General features: G+C 47.3%; 1 protein-coding gene across 1 annotated transcript; it reads left to right on the forward strand.

The window, feature by feature from the left end:
* Positions 1–3,630: 3,630 nt before the first annotated feature.
* LOC132448130 (cadherin-4-like) lies at positions 3,631–16,220 on the forward strand. Its single transcript, XM_060039205.1, has 6 exons — positions 3,631–4,023; positions 9,209–9,448; positions 10,065–10,301; positions 12,398–12,537; positions 13,252–13,416; positions 15,929–16,220. The coding sequence occupies exons 1-6, from the start codon at positions 3,846–3,848 to the stop codon at positions 16,133–16,135; spliced, it is 1,167 nt and encodes a 388-aa protein (XP_059895188.1). The 5' UTR covers positions 3,631–3,845; the 3' UTR covers positions 16,136–16,220.

Below are 16,220 nucleotides of genomic sequence, written 5' to 3' on the forward strand. Positions count from 1 at the left end.
AAATAAAAAACTGGGGGTAATCAAACAACTACTGTTTATTTTTCCGAACAAAACGGAAAAAAATAGAAATGGCATGACATTTCATTATAAAGTATGCCGTAACAGCTGCCAATTGCCCACAGCCATGTTGTTGGCAGTTGGAATCTTTGAAACAAAACCACTACGTGTGCTCTCCCTACTCCATGGCATCCTTCCATCATCCATCGCCGCAGTAATCCTGGCGTTTAATGCCATCAAAGAATATATCCTCCAGCAAAATATTTTTGGGTAAAGGACAAAAATCGTGTTTGGAAAAAAATACAAGCAAACAAGATTGAGATCTTCATTCGCTTATCAATGTGTGTAGGCTCAAATGGGTGTACGCACCTATTTGTATACGACTAAAAGTGTATATGCCAAATCCAAATGTGTATACATAAAAATGTGTATACGGAAAGATAAGGGGGGGGGATTGTGTCATCAATGTACTGAGAGCGGGCTGGGGGTGAGGGTGATAACGCCCTTAATGGCAGGCTGTATCACATCTGCATTGAGGCCTGCTCAGTGGACTTAATTAAAGTGGGCCGGCGGAGCAGAGCCTTCCTTTTCGCCTTTTCTGATAAGACGGCTTTCAGCCACTTAATGTGTTCTCATCATACAGAGGACTCTGAGAGCTGAATGGGTCCAGGCACCAGAGAATGGTGTGGAGGTCCTCTTTTTCATTTACAAGTCTCCTCCCTCCGCTCCAGCTTCCTTTGTTTTTAATTTACAATTTTCTCTCTCTCACACTCACACGCTCACACATGCTCACAGTCACACTCACCCGCACACACATGTGCTCACACACAAACACTCAAACGCACACACACACATACACACACACACACTTGCATGGCACACACAGTTTCCTGCACTCTGAACAATTTATTCTCTTGGACTCTCATGTCTTCTGTCCCCAAGCACAGAATATTCCTCCCTCTGCTGGTAGGAAAGAGCTTAGCAGTCAATTTCCTCAGCATGCAGCACAAGAGGTATGGAGAGATCATGCTATGGCAACGTTAGCATCCAGTGGAAAGAGCTGAATTACATTCACGTGTATTATGGATCCACATTACAGGTGCTGTAGGTAAGCTGAAGAGTCAAATATCCCCTCCCTTATAAAAATGGGTAAGAAGGATTCCCTGAACCAATCAGGAAACGGATGCCCTGATTGGTCAGAAATGACCTGGAAGCCGTCTAAAATGTAAACGTCTCTTACTGAGTCAGGCAAAGTCCCCCAACAACAGATATTCTCATGGCGCATTACACTCAAGTAAAGCTGACGGATGGCTATAGTATTTCTTACGCAATACACTCAATAAAAGCTCTAAAATCGTACCCACAGCACCTGGAGAGACATGAATGAAAACATCCAATAACAAGTGTCCCCTGTTACCCTTTCGTTTTACCACCCTCTCGGTCTCTCTGTTGGTTGGTCTCTCTCTCTCTCTCTCTCTCTCTCTCTCTCTCTCTCTCTCTCTCTCTCTCTCTCTCTCTCTCCCTCTCTCTCTCTCTCTCTCTCTCTCTCTCTCTCTCTCTCTCTCTCTCTCTCTCTCTCTCTCTCTCTCTCTCTCTCTCTCCCTTTATCATTTCTTTCCTCCCCACTGCGCTGGATTGCCGGCCATATTCTCCATTTCACGGCCAGCCAATTAGATGGGTGTGTCGGGTGTGCGCTCCGTAGACCTTGGCTGGTGTCTGGCCATATCACTGTGTGTGTGTGTGTGTGTGTGTGTGTGTGTGTGTGTGTGTGTGTGTGTGTGTGTGTGGTGTGTGTGTGTGTGTCTCTGTCTGTCTGTCTGTCTGTCTGTCTGTCTGTCTGTCTGTCTGTCTGTGTGTGTGTGTGTGTGTGTGTGTGTGTGTGTGTGTGTGTGTGTGTGTGTGCAGGAATGTCGTCCCTCTGATCCCTATACCCCGTGCCGCTGCTCAGCCGCGAGTCCTGCAGCGCACCCCGCTGTTAGAAGACTGGCCTCCTGCGCTGCGGAGGTCCGGGCGGGGGCCGGGCGGGGGCCGGGCGGGGGCCGGGAGGGAGGGGGGGTTATATCCTCCCTCCATTTACCAACCCATGCCGTCCCTCTGAGCGATAATTTTCTTGCGGAATCTGTCAAAAAAAATAATCAATGTGTAAACATACACTCAAACACATAAATAAAGACGTTCACCCACCCACACACACAAACACACACAAACACAAATACACAGTAATAAAGTGATTCACCCACCCAAACACCCACACACATAAATAAAGACATTCCCCCACACACACACACTCACACACACACAAACACAGATACAAATTAATAAAGTGATTCACCCACCCAAACACCCACACACATAAATACAGAGGTTCACCCACACACATAAATACAGAGGTTCACCCCACACACACAGACACAAACACACACCCGTACACACACTTAAGTATAGACGTTTATCCACAAACGCACAAACACACACACACAAACACGTGTGTGCTGAACAGCTTGGTTTGAGCCGTCCCGTGACGCATGTGATTGTGGTAAAAGAAAAGCGGTGACGAGGGTCAGACAGCTTTCAGCTTAGATGGCCCTAAAAGGTATAGCACAGGCAGACACATGTTGCATTACGGGATTACCTGCATGGGTGTTGCGAGGGGTTGGGGGGGGATATGAAATCCCCGGCGTGCAGCGGTGGACTGGCCGATGTCACGCACCCCCGCGGCGGACCGGGCTACCATTGCAAGGAAATCAAACATCAAGAATGAGATTGAAGCGTGCGTGGCAGCAGGTGTGATGAACTGGGAGCTGCAGCAGGAAGGAGGCACCGTTGAGCAGATAAGGAGCCAAGATGACAGAAAATGAAATGTATGACTACAAAAGCACAGGCTACTGAGGAGAGGTGTAATGTGATGCCGGGGAGCTGATAGCGTTGAGGCAGTGACACAGGCGGGCAGAGGCAAATGGATCAGAGGGAGATTGGGGTTAACTCCGGGAGTTGATCCCTTCGCCGCCTTTCTCTCTCTATCTCCTTCCTTTTTGTTCCGTCTATCTCCTCCTCTATCTGTGTCCTGCGGTGACGTCTCCCCGCGCTGCTCCCTGCTACGGTGTTGCTATCAGAGGATCCGCCACTCGCTCGCACACACACACACACACACACACACACACACACACAACACACGCACACACGCACACACGCACACGTGCGCGTGTGCGCCGCTGTACAGTCACTCACTGCACACACACATTCCCACGTAGTCGCAGGTACGCACAAAAATAGACACACACTCACACACACCGCTGTACAGTCACTCACTGCACACATAGACGCAGGTCCGCACAACAACACACACACACAAACACACTGATAGTTATGTGTCCATTTCTGTGATAGTGTTGTGCATCAAACTTTTGGATCTATTCTTGAAGCATGAACCTAGGGACTGTATTTATATGGAACATTCATGGTCAGTAAGATATCTCTTTTACATTCCCTCTCTCCCTCTCTCTCTCACACACACACACACACACACACACACACACACACACACACACACACACACACACACACACACACACACACACACACACATAAACACACACACGTACTTTAACCGCACACCCATACAAGGTTTCAAGTGTTTAACAGAGGAGGTAATTGACTTCAGCGCTTAGAAAATGAGGTGAAATTGACTGTAGGCTGCAGGCACGGAAGGGAAAAGTCAATGAAGAATTAAACTGTTTGAAGGTCAGGCTAGATTTATGAGACTTTTGTGAGCCTCTATAGGTTATGTGCTGGTGGGTGATATGTCAACTGCAAATCTAACATGAATTGTGAATTATGTGATATGCTAAATGTTTCCTTTATGTTCCTCATTGTTGTTGCTCAGGTACACAAAGCTGAACGACCCCGCGCTGTGGCTGTCCATCAACAGGACCAGTGGTCAGATAGTTACCATAGCAACCCTGGACCGGGAGTCCACCTATGTGAAGAACAACGTGTATGAGGCTACGTTCCTGGCTATAGACAGTGGTGAGTTCTGCTCCTTCTATCGCGTTAAGGCTTCCTGTAGAATGTCACAGATTGGATTCTTCTTGTTTTTCTTGCCGCTGTTATTATTTTGTGTTTTCTTCATGGAGGTGTGTATCCTCCCAAATGTGATATCATACATATTTCATTATTCAGCCCAAAGCACACACACCAAATCTACATGGAGCGTTATCACTTTGAAAATAACTGAGTACATCTAGGATTGCCCGTGGCCTTAGTTTATGAAGTATAATTTATGAATCGCTGTCACTGTCAAGCTTTGATCTGCAATAATGTCCAACGCGTGCGAGGGGTCTAACCCAGGGCCAGTAATTTAAAACGTATTTCTGTGGAAACAAAATGATTGGTGTCGTTTTCATATGTGGATGGTACCAGACGTGAACAGGGTGCAAAGGATATCATCCAGAGTCTAAGTAAACACTAAGAGCTAGCAAACACTAACACCTTCAACAACAGAGTTCACCACCTCCAAATACGGTACAAATCACAATGGTGTGACGTACTGCTAATCTAGCCAATCAGTGATGAATCACATTACTAAGTTCTCAGCAGGGGCAAGGATTTGCCCTGTCAGACGTTTCAGCTTAGTTTTTGTTGGAAAACATTTTGCTTTGATAAAATGCAGTCCGTGTTTATCGTGTGTACATAAATAGATCTATAGTAAATATTCACAGTAAGGATACAGTATTAGAGACACGCTATGAGTCTCAGTGAATCATTAGCATAATTGGTTTATGTTTGGTCGTAACTTTATACATTAGCATAGCATTCATACCTTTCCGCAGCTTCATTTTTCATACTTGATGCCGATGTATTGAATAATGTCACTGATTGTTACTTTTAACTGATTCATCAATCTTGTGGTTGGTGTGGCTTTTTCCGCTGACCAAGCAAATATCACACACACACACACGCGCGCGCAAGCACACAACGCACCCACGCATAAAAAAACACAAACTTAGAGGACACGCTCTCCTCTCCTTCATCATTTTTCATCTTTATCTTTCAGTTTGGATTCGAAAACGCCATACTCAGCTAAACATACAATGTTTTTCCCCATGGTTTAAAATAAGTTCAATGTTGCTAAAGAACAAATAGATTGGCAACTTTTCAGAAGCTTTGGGTATTTTCTTGGTCATCATCTGTTCATTTCTGATTAAGGTATTCCGCTTTGGGCATAGCCTCTCTAAAACCGTGATGCATTTAATTATTTTCTCCCCTCCCTTTCCGCTCATCTTCTTCTCCTCTCCTCTCCTCCCTTCTCTTCTCTTCCCTTCTCCCCTCTTTTCTTAGCTTCTTCTCTCCTAATATTTCCTCCAATCTTCTCCCATCCTCTCCTTTGCTCTCCTCTCTTTCCCTGCTCTTCTTATCTCCTCTCTATCCCTCCTTCCCCTCCTACTCCTCTCCCCTCCACTCCTCTTTGATTCACTCCGGCCTATCCCAATGGCCGCAGTCTTTGCTGTTTGTTCTCCGAGACAACTGAAGAAGGCGGGCACCAGCCTAATCGCGGCAAACAAACACACTATTTATTTCTCAAGTGGGTAAAGATGCAGGGAGTGCTGCCCTTCCCCAAGTTACCACATTAGTGACGCACAGCGTACCCAGAGGAGTGTCCACCTTAAGTTAAGGAGTTAAGGCCTTGAGTTAGGCTCTTTGAAAGGGGCTTTTTTTTTCATAGTTGCCTAATCACATGGGTGTTTATCATTGGGTTTGCGTTTTACCACGTGCTTAAAACGATGTGAAGTACAGTGCAAACCCAGAATAGGCGACCCTAATGCATTGCTTAATGTGGTATTTTCCTGAAGAAAACCTGTCGAGCCGGGTGGCCAACAGAGTTAACGCACCGCCTGAGTAAAAGTGAACCTCGCATCTCTCTCCTCACCCAAGGCTTATGTTCTCCCCAGCCTTTAACTCATAATCCATTATCCTTCTGAATAACCTGGCTCCCATGTCAGAACGTCCTGACCAGAAGACATCCTTTGAACACTGTTCAAAGGATGTGTTGAGAATAGTATTCACAGGAAAACAACCCGGTGAATACTATTCACCGGGTTGTTTTACCGGTCAGGACTTCAGGTGCACCTTAGTATCTATTCAATAAATAGGTGCTCTGGTGCATTTGGAAAGCAAGTGAGGAGGATGGAGATTGCCACATTGTGAGCTTCTGCTAGTAATGCGTCTCTCATGTTCCGGTGGGCTGTTAGTCGACTGAGCTCTCGGGAAACCACTCCAATACTTTAATGTGGCAGATTTTAGCAGAGATGTGTCACCAGAAGTTGAATAAGGATGTTGAATGCGCATTGGTATGTGTCCGTGCGTGCCTGCCTGCTTGTTTTCTTGTGTGTGTGTCTGTGTGTGTTTGTGTGTGTGCATGCTTGTTCTCTTTTGTGAGTGTGTGTGTGTGTGTGTGTGTGTGTGTGTGTGTGTGTGTGTGTGTGTGTGTGTGTGTGTGTGTGTGTGTGTGTGTGTGTGTGTGTGTGTGTGTGTGTGTGTGTGTGTTTGTCTGTGTAGGTGTAGGTGTATGTGTGTATGTGTGCGTGTGTCTGTGTGTAGGTGTATGTGTGTGTATCCTGGTGTGTGTAATCATTGTGTATCCATTGGACTATGTGGGAGTTATGGAGTGTCAGCCATGAAAATGTGAGAGGGATTACAGTGTGACGTGCCATGGTGTTGAGACACAGAGTGGAGAGAGATATGGGATGGGGCGAGATCGAGAGAGAGAGCGAGAGAGAGTGAGCGAGCGATGGGAACAGGGGGCCAGAAGGACGAAGCGGTGGTGAGATGTAAACTCATATTTCATTCCATTTTATTATTTTTTATGTTTTTTGGGCAAAGCCGTATCTGTCGGCCGTTGACCCATATGACACGACGTTTTCCGATCTATTGTTTCTCCACCTTCTTCAAAGGACATACGGTAAGCCTACTGCAAGGCCGTTTTACTCATGCTGCAAAATCTCTGTACCCACATCAAAAAAAAAATTAGGGAGGGAAGTTAATACAAATCCTTTTGAAGAATTTACACAAACATAATTATTTATTTAGCTGGATGAAGACCCACATAATTCTCCTATCAGCAGCGGCAGGCTGCTTCCAAATGTCCCCTATAAATGGTTGGGATTAACGAACCAAGTGAACAGGGAAGCCCTTTAGTGTGTTTGCATTTATGTGTGTGTCTGTGCCTGTGTGGGCATGTCTTCCACTATGGGCTGATTAAGGCATCTACTACTCAGCGTTACTTATATGTGTATATCTTAATACATGGCAGGTATTTTTATTCAGCCCCTCTGTTGTGTCCAATTTAAAGCTTACCAATCTAATGCATTTTAGAATAACATTGCCAGAGTACCACCCCCATCTTTTATCTCAACCTCCCCTCCTCCCTCTCTCTCTCTCTCTCTCTCTCTCTCTCTCTCTCTCTCTCTCTCTCTCTCTCTCTCTCTCTCTCTCTCTCTCTCTCTCTCTCTCCATCACCCTCTCCCTCCCTCTCTCTTGCCTTCCTTCTCTCCTTTCTCTTTGTCAAATGTCTTGCTTCACTGCCAGGTTTAATTGGCAGATCTGTCGGCTTTGCATAAATCGCTGTACACTATGTAGGCCTTATCCCCACCAAGAGCTAGGTTCCTGGGGCAGGAGCCCTCCAACTATTGGCTTAGTCAGTGGGGCGTGGCAGGGAAATGGGTCCTAATTGGACGCCACCAGAATGTCTTGGTCGTTGACACACGCTTTGATAAACAGCTCAGGCTGCTGAGGAATCACTCCTCTCTCATTGCCATTTATGTACTTTGGATTTTTCCTTTTGTGAGTGAGACCCACACACACACGTACACACACACACACACAGCTTTTAATATTTTGGAGAATGTTTGGATCTTTGGGTATGTTTGTGTAAGTGTGAGCGAATACGCAATAGAATGAAACACTACGTTGGGCTGATTATAGTACATTGATGCAGCAATCACAAAGGCGGTAGTGTGGACAGATGGGGTTCCACTCACTATAATACACTCAGATTACAATTTGTGTTTGGGTTTGTTTCATGATGTAACAGTTGCTTTGTGTGTGTGTGTGTGTGTGTGTATGTTTGTGTGTGTGTGTGTGCACGTGCGTGCGTGTGTACTCATGTGTGCATGCATGTGTGTTTGCGTGTGTGTGTGTCTGTGTTGGTGTGTTTGTGCGTGTGCACTCGTCTATTAGTGCATGGACACATTCACACAGATGCGCAGGTATAAATGTGCATCTCACACTGTAAATACAGAGTGACAGAGTGTGAGTGTTGTGTTGGTGTGCGATGGGCAGGGAGGTCGTGCACAACACAGCTGTCAGAAGCCGTTCCGTCAGCAGTGCATAAAGGTGTTGCAGGCGCGCAGCTCTCCTTCAGAAAAACCTTTTCATCAACCGAGAGAATGTCAACTCTTGACCTCACAGCGGGGGCCCTCGCTCACTCAGGGGCCCATGCTGCATTCAGCTCGTTGCCTCGCCCTCACCTCTCATCCCTCTATGATTGGCCTTTCCCTTTGTCTCTGTCCAACTCTGCCCCCATCTCCACTCCTATCAATTATCCCCATTGGTCTCCCTATCTATTTTTTAGCAAGAAAGCCTGTATGTACACACACACACACACACACACAAACACACATACAAACACACACACACAAACACACATACAAACACACACACACACACACCACACTTATGGTGCAAGAACGAACACTTTCTCCACCCTGCTCATAACAACCCAACTCACATACACACACACACACACACACACACACACACCACACTTATGGTGCAAGAACGAACGCTTTCTCCACCCTGCTCATAACAACCCAACTCACACACACTCTCAGGGTATACCTGCTCGTGGCCACACAACAAAGGCCCCCCCCACACATACACACACACACACACACACACACACACACACACACACACACACACACACATTGTCACAACATCTCCCTGCTCGCACCACCCATCCACCCCCACACACACACACACACACACACACACACAAACATCCGCACAGACTTACCTTCCTCTCTCCCCACCTCCCGTCCAGACTCCTTAGCCAAACACACAGACTAACCTCTCTCCCCTCACCCACCTCGCGGTTCTCCCGCGGCCAAACACACACACTAACCTCTCTCTCCACCCCTTCCGGCCCCTCCAGGTTATCCCCCGGCCAGCGCCACCGGCACCCTGCAGATCTACCTCAACGACATCAACGACAACCCGCCGGCGCTGGTGCCACGCGAGGCGCAGCTGTGCGAGCGCGTCAACAGGAACACCAACGGCGTCAACATCACGGCGGCCGACGCCGACACGGACCCCAACGCCGGGCCCTTTGTGTTCGAGCTGCCCAACTACCCGCCAAGCATCCGACGCAACTGGACCATCTCTCGCATCAGCGGTGAGGAAGAGGGGTCACGGCGGGGGAGGAGGAGACCTGTAGCAGCGGATGGAATGCGTTGTGTTATGTTGTGTCCTTGTCCTGCACTGTACGACATCTAACCCTAACTGCTCCCGACGAGCTGGCTGTCGCCTTTCATGGTCGACACCGCCGTCGGGGTGTGAATGTGTGCATGAATGGGTGAATATTTGCGCTTTGAGTGGCCACTGGTTAGAAAAGCGCAATATAAATGCAAGCCATTTACCTTTTACATTGTGTTTACCTCCATCCACCTCCGTCATTCAGGAAATTTGTATGCTTTTGTTCACGTTTTGATATATATTGAAAATGATGATAATATTTTGACATTAGGTAAATGTTTGAAGTAGTCAAGGTAAAAGCATTCGTATTATTATTCAGTTGTTCATTATTTATGGATAATTATTTGGAATTTGTATTAGTTATTATCATTCATTATTATTTATTCATGTTTTCGTGATGGTAATGTTGCTCTGAACAGTTGTTTGACTTGAAATCTCTCCCTCCCCCTCTCTGTCTCTCTCTCTCTCTCTCTCTCTCTCTCTCTCTCTCTCTCTCTCTCTCTCTCTCTCTCTCTCTCTCTCCCTCCCTCTCACAGGCGACTACGCCCGCCTGGGCCTGCGCTACCAGGTGTACCTGGAGTCGGGCGTGTACGAGGTCCCCATCGTGGTGTCTGATTCGGGGAACCCTCCGTTGTCCAACCGCTCCGTCATCAAGGTGAAGGTGTGTCCATGCGACCGCAACGGAGACTGCACCACGCTGGGGGCCGTGGCGGCCGCGGGCCTGGGCACCGGCGCCATCATCTCCATCCTGGTCTGCATCATCATCCTGCTGTGTGAGTACCGGGGGGGGGCGCTGGCTGGTGTTCTTGATGTGGTGGTCTCTGACTCCGAAGCTGCAAGCACTTAAGCACTTGTCAGACCATCTGGATATTCATGTCATGTGATCAGCAGTGCATCAGTCTGGCCTTGGCTGGGCGGCCATTGATTGTCAAATATTGCCACAGCCTTTGTGGGTTAAAAAAGTTCAGCCAATCAAAGCGGCGCTTGTGCTTTCTTCAGTCACACGAGAAAACATATTGTAATCTGAGAAAATTCTTTTGTGCCGATTTCTGTTTCGTCTTTTAAAATCATTATTTAGTCTTTGTCAAATAAAAACAGTTTCGATTGCGACACTTTCCTGTGCTTGCCGCCATCGTTTATTTCTATTTGACAGACTGCAGCATTCCTTTTACTTGGGGAACAGAAATCCGAGCAATGAGTGGTACCATTTAAAACGTTCGAGGTCGAGGTCAGACTGATCTGCAGAGGGAAACGAAAAGTGAACTTGTAAGATAAGGATGGTCTCACTAAGAAAGGGTTGTGGTGTCAGAAAGCATTTTCCAGTCCTGCATGATGGCATTCTTGAGCTACATGTCCCTTGACCCCCCTTACTTGCTCCTGACAAAAGTGTACTGCAGATTTGGATAAAAGCGAAATGACTGTTGGGTTCCCACAAACTAAAGTAAAGTTAAGGTGTCTTTCAATGGAAATGACCAAAAAAGCATTGATGAAACACTGAAGGACTCATCACGGAGACAGCAATGAGCCTAATGGGTTCCTAAAAGTTTCCATGGTGATGCCACATAGACAGTTTAGCAAAAGGATAGAAATGATGATGCAAAATCCCAAACCACGACTCTGTATAATCCCACCCAACTGTGAATGCTCGTAACACACGGCAAATATTAGAACTGGAATCCGTAGCTCAAGTCAAACCGAAAGGATAATGTACTAACCAGGTGACTCACCAAAACCACACACAGGAATGGAGAGGAGGAAAACCAAACGTTAAAATGTCTACTCTAATCATAACAATAACAAAATAGCTAAATCAGTTAAAGGGAAGAATAGTCTGTTCACACACACCCACCTCTCCTTTGACCCTCCCTCTATCTCTCTACGGTATTTTTTGCCGCTACTTTCCAACACATACATAAATGTGTAGATAAATCTAATATATGTTTCTCACACATGGGCCTATCCGTTGCTCTCTGTGATGGTCCTAACTCCCTGCAGCACAGTATGAAGAGAGGATCATGAAACATTCACCAGAAATACATAAACATGTGCATTGCATTTTGTATTATGGATGTAGTCCTTGGCTGGTGGTTTCACACCAAGTTCTCTTGGTTTCCTATAAGGGAAAAGTGATGATCTAGATCTTGGAATGCATTATGCAGCTGGGCGACTCTTGAAAACGATTACGATTTTATGGACAGATAGACACAAATAGATGCATTCCAGTTTCCCTTGCGCATGTGTCATTAAACCACTGATATTTTCAGTATAGATTCCCAAAGGGGCATTCTTGAAATTTTATTTAAAACATGTGCGTAAGCGTTTCTTTCATCCAATTCCTAAATCAATAGCATGATATATAGTGAGTTATGAAACTATGAGATACTGACTTCCAAAGTAGTGTAAATTCTCTAGGTCGGCCATGTTGTTAATGTCAAAAGACAGAAGAAGCTGCTTGAATTTTTTCAGATTCTAGCTAATATTTTCTACCCATTTCTTCATTTGAAGTCCATGAAATGCTTAACATGTTGACTCCTCCATCAGCCAATGCTGTCCCTCCCATGCCAATGTTGATCCCTCCCACATACACACTGGCTCCTCCCACAGCCACTCCCTCCCCTCCCCACATTGTACCAAATCTGTGATATTTGACCCACAACAAGGTGTTGCCAATGGCTTAAAAAGCGACTGTTCATAGTTAAAATCATAACAGAATTTGTAGCCCTTAAGGATTCCAGCGGCACAGACAGAATAACACACAGTGAAGCCTGAATGGCGTCCACGAGACCCGGGCGTGGGCTCTGCGCGGGGGTCGCGGTGAGGTCCCGCGTAGTGACGGGCGCGTTGCGTTGTGCTGTGTGTGGCGTGGCAGGCATGGTGCTGCTGTTCGTGGTGTGGATGAAGCGCAGAGAGCGGGAGAGGCAGACCAAGCAGCTGCTCATCGACCCCGAGGACGACGTCAGGGACAACATCCTGAAGTACGACGAGGAGGGCGGGGGGGAGGAGGACCAGGTGAGACCCCCAGCACACACACACAAACACCTGCCAACGCGTGAACACTGCACATGCACACACACACATCTATGCATACACGAAACCCATAAACACTGTACATACACATGCATGTACAGTAAAATACACAAACACAAACACACACACACACATTCAAACTACACACACACACACACAAACAAATATAAACATGCATACAGTACACTAAATATACACACTCATAAATAAACATGTATGTACCATACACACTACATACACACAAACAAACACACACACACAAAACATACCTTTCACATACACATGACACAGACAGGCTGCCTACCTGTGCCGCGGTTACATCCATCTCTCTCTCTCTCTCTCTCTCTCTCTCTCTCCCTCCCTCCCTCCCTCCCTCCCTCCCTCTCTCTCTCTCTCTCTCTCTCTCTCTCTCTCTCTCTCTCTCTCCCTCTCTCTCTCTCTCTCTCTCTCTCTCTCTCTCTCTCTCTCTCTCTCTCTCTCTCTCTCTCTCTCTCTCTCCCTCTCTCTCTCCCTCTCTCTCTCTCTCTCTCCCTCTCTCTCTCTCTCTCTCTCTCTCTCTCTCTCTCTCTCTCTCTCTCTCTCTCTCTCTCCCTCTCTCTCTCCCTCTCTCTCTCTCTCTCTCTCCTCTCTCCCTCTCCCTCTCTCCCTCTCTCTCTCTCTCTCTCTCTCTCTCTCTCTCTCTCTCTCCGACTCCAGGACTATGACCTCAGCCAGCTGCAGCAACCCGACTCCCTGGAGCACATCATCAGCAAGCCCCCGGGGGTCCGCCGGGTGGACGAACGCCCCATCGTCCCCGAGTCCCAGTACCCCATCCGGCACGTCCTGCCCCACCCTGGAGACATCGGGGACTTCATCCACGAGGTACGCCCACAAACAAACACCAGCCACACAAACATACACACACCCCCAGAGCGGAGCGGTCCTCTGAGATGATTGTCTTGTCATCGTCCTGATGGGATTCCCGCCTCTGTGGAGCTCCATGAATGGTGCCTTTTGTTTGAAGGGCGATGTATAAATAAACTTGCCTTCCAGAGAACAAGGGCGTGTCCGCAAGACACTGGCTTACGACTTGCGTATGCAAGCAATATTAGGATTTCTTTCTTTTTATTATTTTTTCGCAGAGTCAAGCTTCATGAACACAATTCAGGAGCCACTGCACTAAAGCCACTCAGGAATATATAAATATATAAGAGTGAAATCTGAAGTCCTTCAGCTTTTGGAATGCAGTCCCATGTTGAGTTGTTTGCTCAATCCTTGAAGGCGTGAACTCGCCTTGATGTGATGTCTGGACCACAGCAGGGGAAAGGCTGGTCCATGTTGTTGCAGCAGTGTGAAAACACTCCCGTCTGGGCTTTCGGTGTCGGGCCTGGGGAGTGACAAGGCAGATCTCGACGGTAACCTCCCAGTGGTTCCAGCTCGAACATGAGCTGAGGGTAGCGGTGCTTTCAAGTCTGCTGGACGGTTGGGAGGGTGCATCTTGAGAAGGACGGTTGTTGCAGCAACTGTTCTGTGTTATGGCTCAGCTTGGTGAGAGCATACCCCTTTAGGGCACAGTCCTCATTCACCCCAGTGCTCTTCACTGCCTTTTTCTGGATGACTTCCAGCTGCCTAAGAGTGGTTTGAGGAGCATTTATTCCAGCAAGGCAGGAGTACTCCATGATGCTCCTGACCTGGGTTTTGTAAACGTTGACTCTGCCTCTAGGATCAAGCTTTGCTGGCCACCTTCTGCAATGCTCAGATACGTAGTATCGTAGTATACGTTGTGTTGTCCAGGTCTGCAGGTATTAGACTGTTTTCCGAGGAGTACTCTGTTAATGCACTGTCCTAGTCCCTCCATCTGCTCACTGAGCTTGATTGAAGTGTTCCCAGAGAAGTGAGCTGATGGATTTCTCTTTGTGGACAGGATCATTGCCTTACACTTGCTGGGCTCTTGGGTGAAATCCAAGCATCAGCTTGGATTTTATCATCTGTTATGAGTATGAAGATGGCGGAATCGCCCACATAGAGAAATTTGTTATTCCCCTTAAACACAAGATCATCTATGAAATTGTAGAATAATGATGGCTCTGTGATAAAGTGACATGGAACGGTACTTTGATGGTTTTGAGTTTGAGTCCCTCTTGTGGATCGGGGTCACTCTGGCAGTCTTCCATGTTTTTGTACCCATTCTACCAAGGGAACCCGGGAACAAAGCCACCCAGATCCATCGCAGCCATCTGTCATTGGAGTCTTCCTTTGTTGCCGTCTTGCCCCCTATCCTTTTTGCTTTCCATTGATCTCCTCGTTAATGAGATTAAACATGATCGAATGCTACTCAATTCGGTATGCAGGTAGACACAACAGGCAAGTTCAATTGAACTCGACAGCTGCTGTGCCATGTATGCTTGTACTACACACACACACGCACGCACACACAAACACACACCCTCACACATGCAGTTATACGTAGATATGCGCACACATGCAACGCATACACACACACTCAGACAGGTACGCACAGGTACACACTCTGCAATGTTGGCACATTCATGCGAGGAAATGCTGATTGACAGAATCATGAAAACACGTTCACACTCGAGAAGTGATGGCAGCTGTTCAGCTTTGATCCGTCTATTCCCGATTTCCACTCTCCCACTCTCTTTACATTTCTTTCTCTCTCTCTTTCTCCCTCGCTCTCTCTCTCTACCCTTCTCTCTTACAACAACCAACAAGCACATGGTTCTCCTGGCACCTATCTTACCCCTGGAGGCTGAGCCATGTCGGACTTCCTATCTCCCACGGTGGAGAGAGGGAGAGGATGTAGTGGTCCAACCTTATCCTTCAAACTAAGGGTTTTCTATAGCAAGAGGGGGAGTGTTGGCGATGGAGGGAAATGTTGAGCCTGGTGTGTTCATCCACCGGAATAACAATGCAATCATCCATGGCTGAGAGAAAATGACAGGAAACGCCTGGTGAACACTCGACTTGAAGCAGTGCAGCGCAAAATATTCCCACAAAAAAATGTAAAATGTCGGGTAGAGCGCGTACCATATAGGCTCAGTCCGGATCGCAGAGACCCGGGTTCGAATCAAGCCCGTTCTCCTTTGCTGCATGTCTTCCCCTCTGTCTCACATTTCTTCCTCTCTATCTCACTCTATATTAAAGTACAAAAAAAGGAAATCAAAATGTATCTAAAAAATTATCAAATGTCAATTTCTTTTCATTCCTTTGTTCCTCATCGAGCGTTATATCCTTGCGCTTTTATTTTCTTAAATCCATCTCTCTTCTAAATTCTGCTGTGTAACCGCCCACCTCAGCTCAAGATGACCATTACTATTATGCCCATGCATGTGAACCAATAATAACGCAGTATAACCCCCCCCCCCGGCTGCAGGGTCTGCGGGCGGCGGACAACGACCCCACGGCGCCCCCCTACGACTCCCTGCTGGTGTTCGACTACGAGGGCAGCGGCTCCACGGCGGGCTCCGTCAGCTCCCTCAACTCCTCCAGCTCCGGGGACCAGGACTACGACTACCTCAACGACTGGGGCCCGCGCTTCAAGAAGCTGGCCGACATGTACGGCGGAGGGGACGAGGATTAAAACAAAACACAAACGCAAAAGACGAAACGGCAACGGAATTGAACTACCGCGCTCGAGTGTGCACTTCGACGTCGAGAAGGGGGTG

Source organism: Gadus macrocephalus, chromosome 1 (assembly GCF_031168955.1).
Source record: "Gadus macrocephalus chromosome 1, ASM3116895v1".
Lineage (NCBI taxonomy): Eukaryota > Metazoa > Chordata > Actinopteri > Gadiformes > Gadidae > Gadus > Gadus macrocephalus.

Coding starts and splice junctions, on each gene's coding strand:
- LOC132448130 (XM_060039205.1), top strand. CDS start 3,846: ATGTTTCCTTTATGTTCCTCATTGTTGTTGCTCAGGTACACAAAGCTG. Junction 10,302..12,397: donor CTGCATCATCATCCTGCTGT/GTGAGTACCGGG, acceptor GTGGCGTGGCAG/GCATGGTGCTGCTGTTCGTG. Junction 13,417..15,928: donor TCGGGGACTTCATCCACGAG/GTACGCCCACAA, acceptor CCCCGGCTGCAG/GGTCTGCGGGCGGCGGACAA.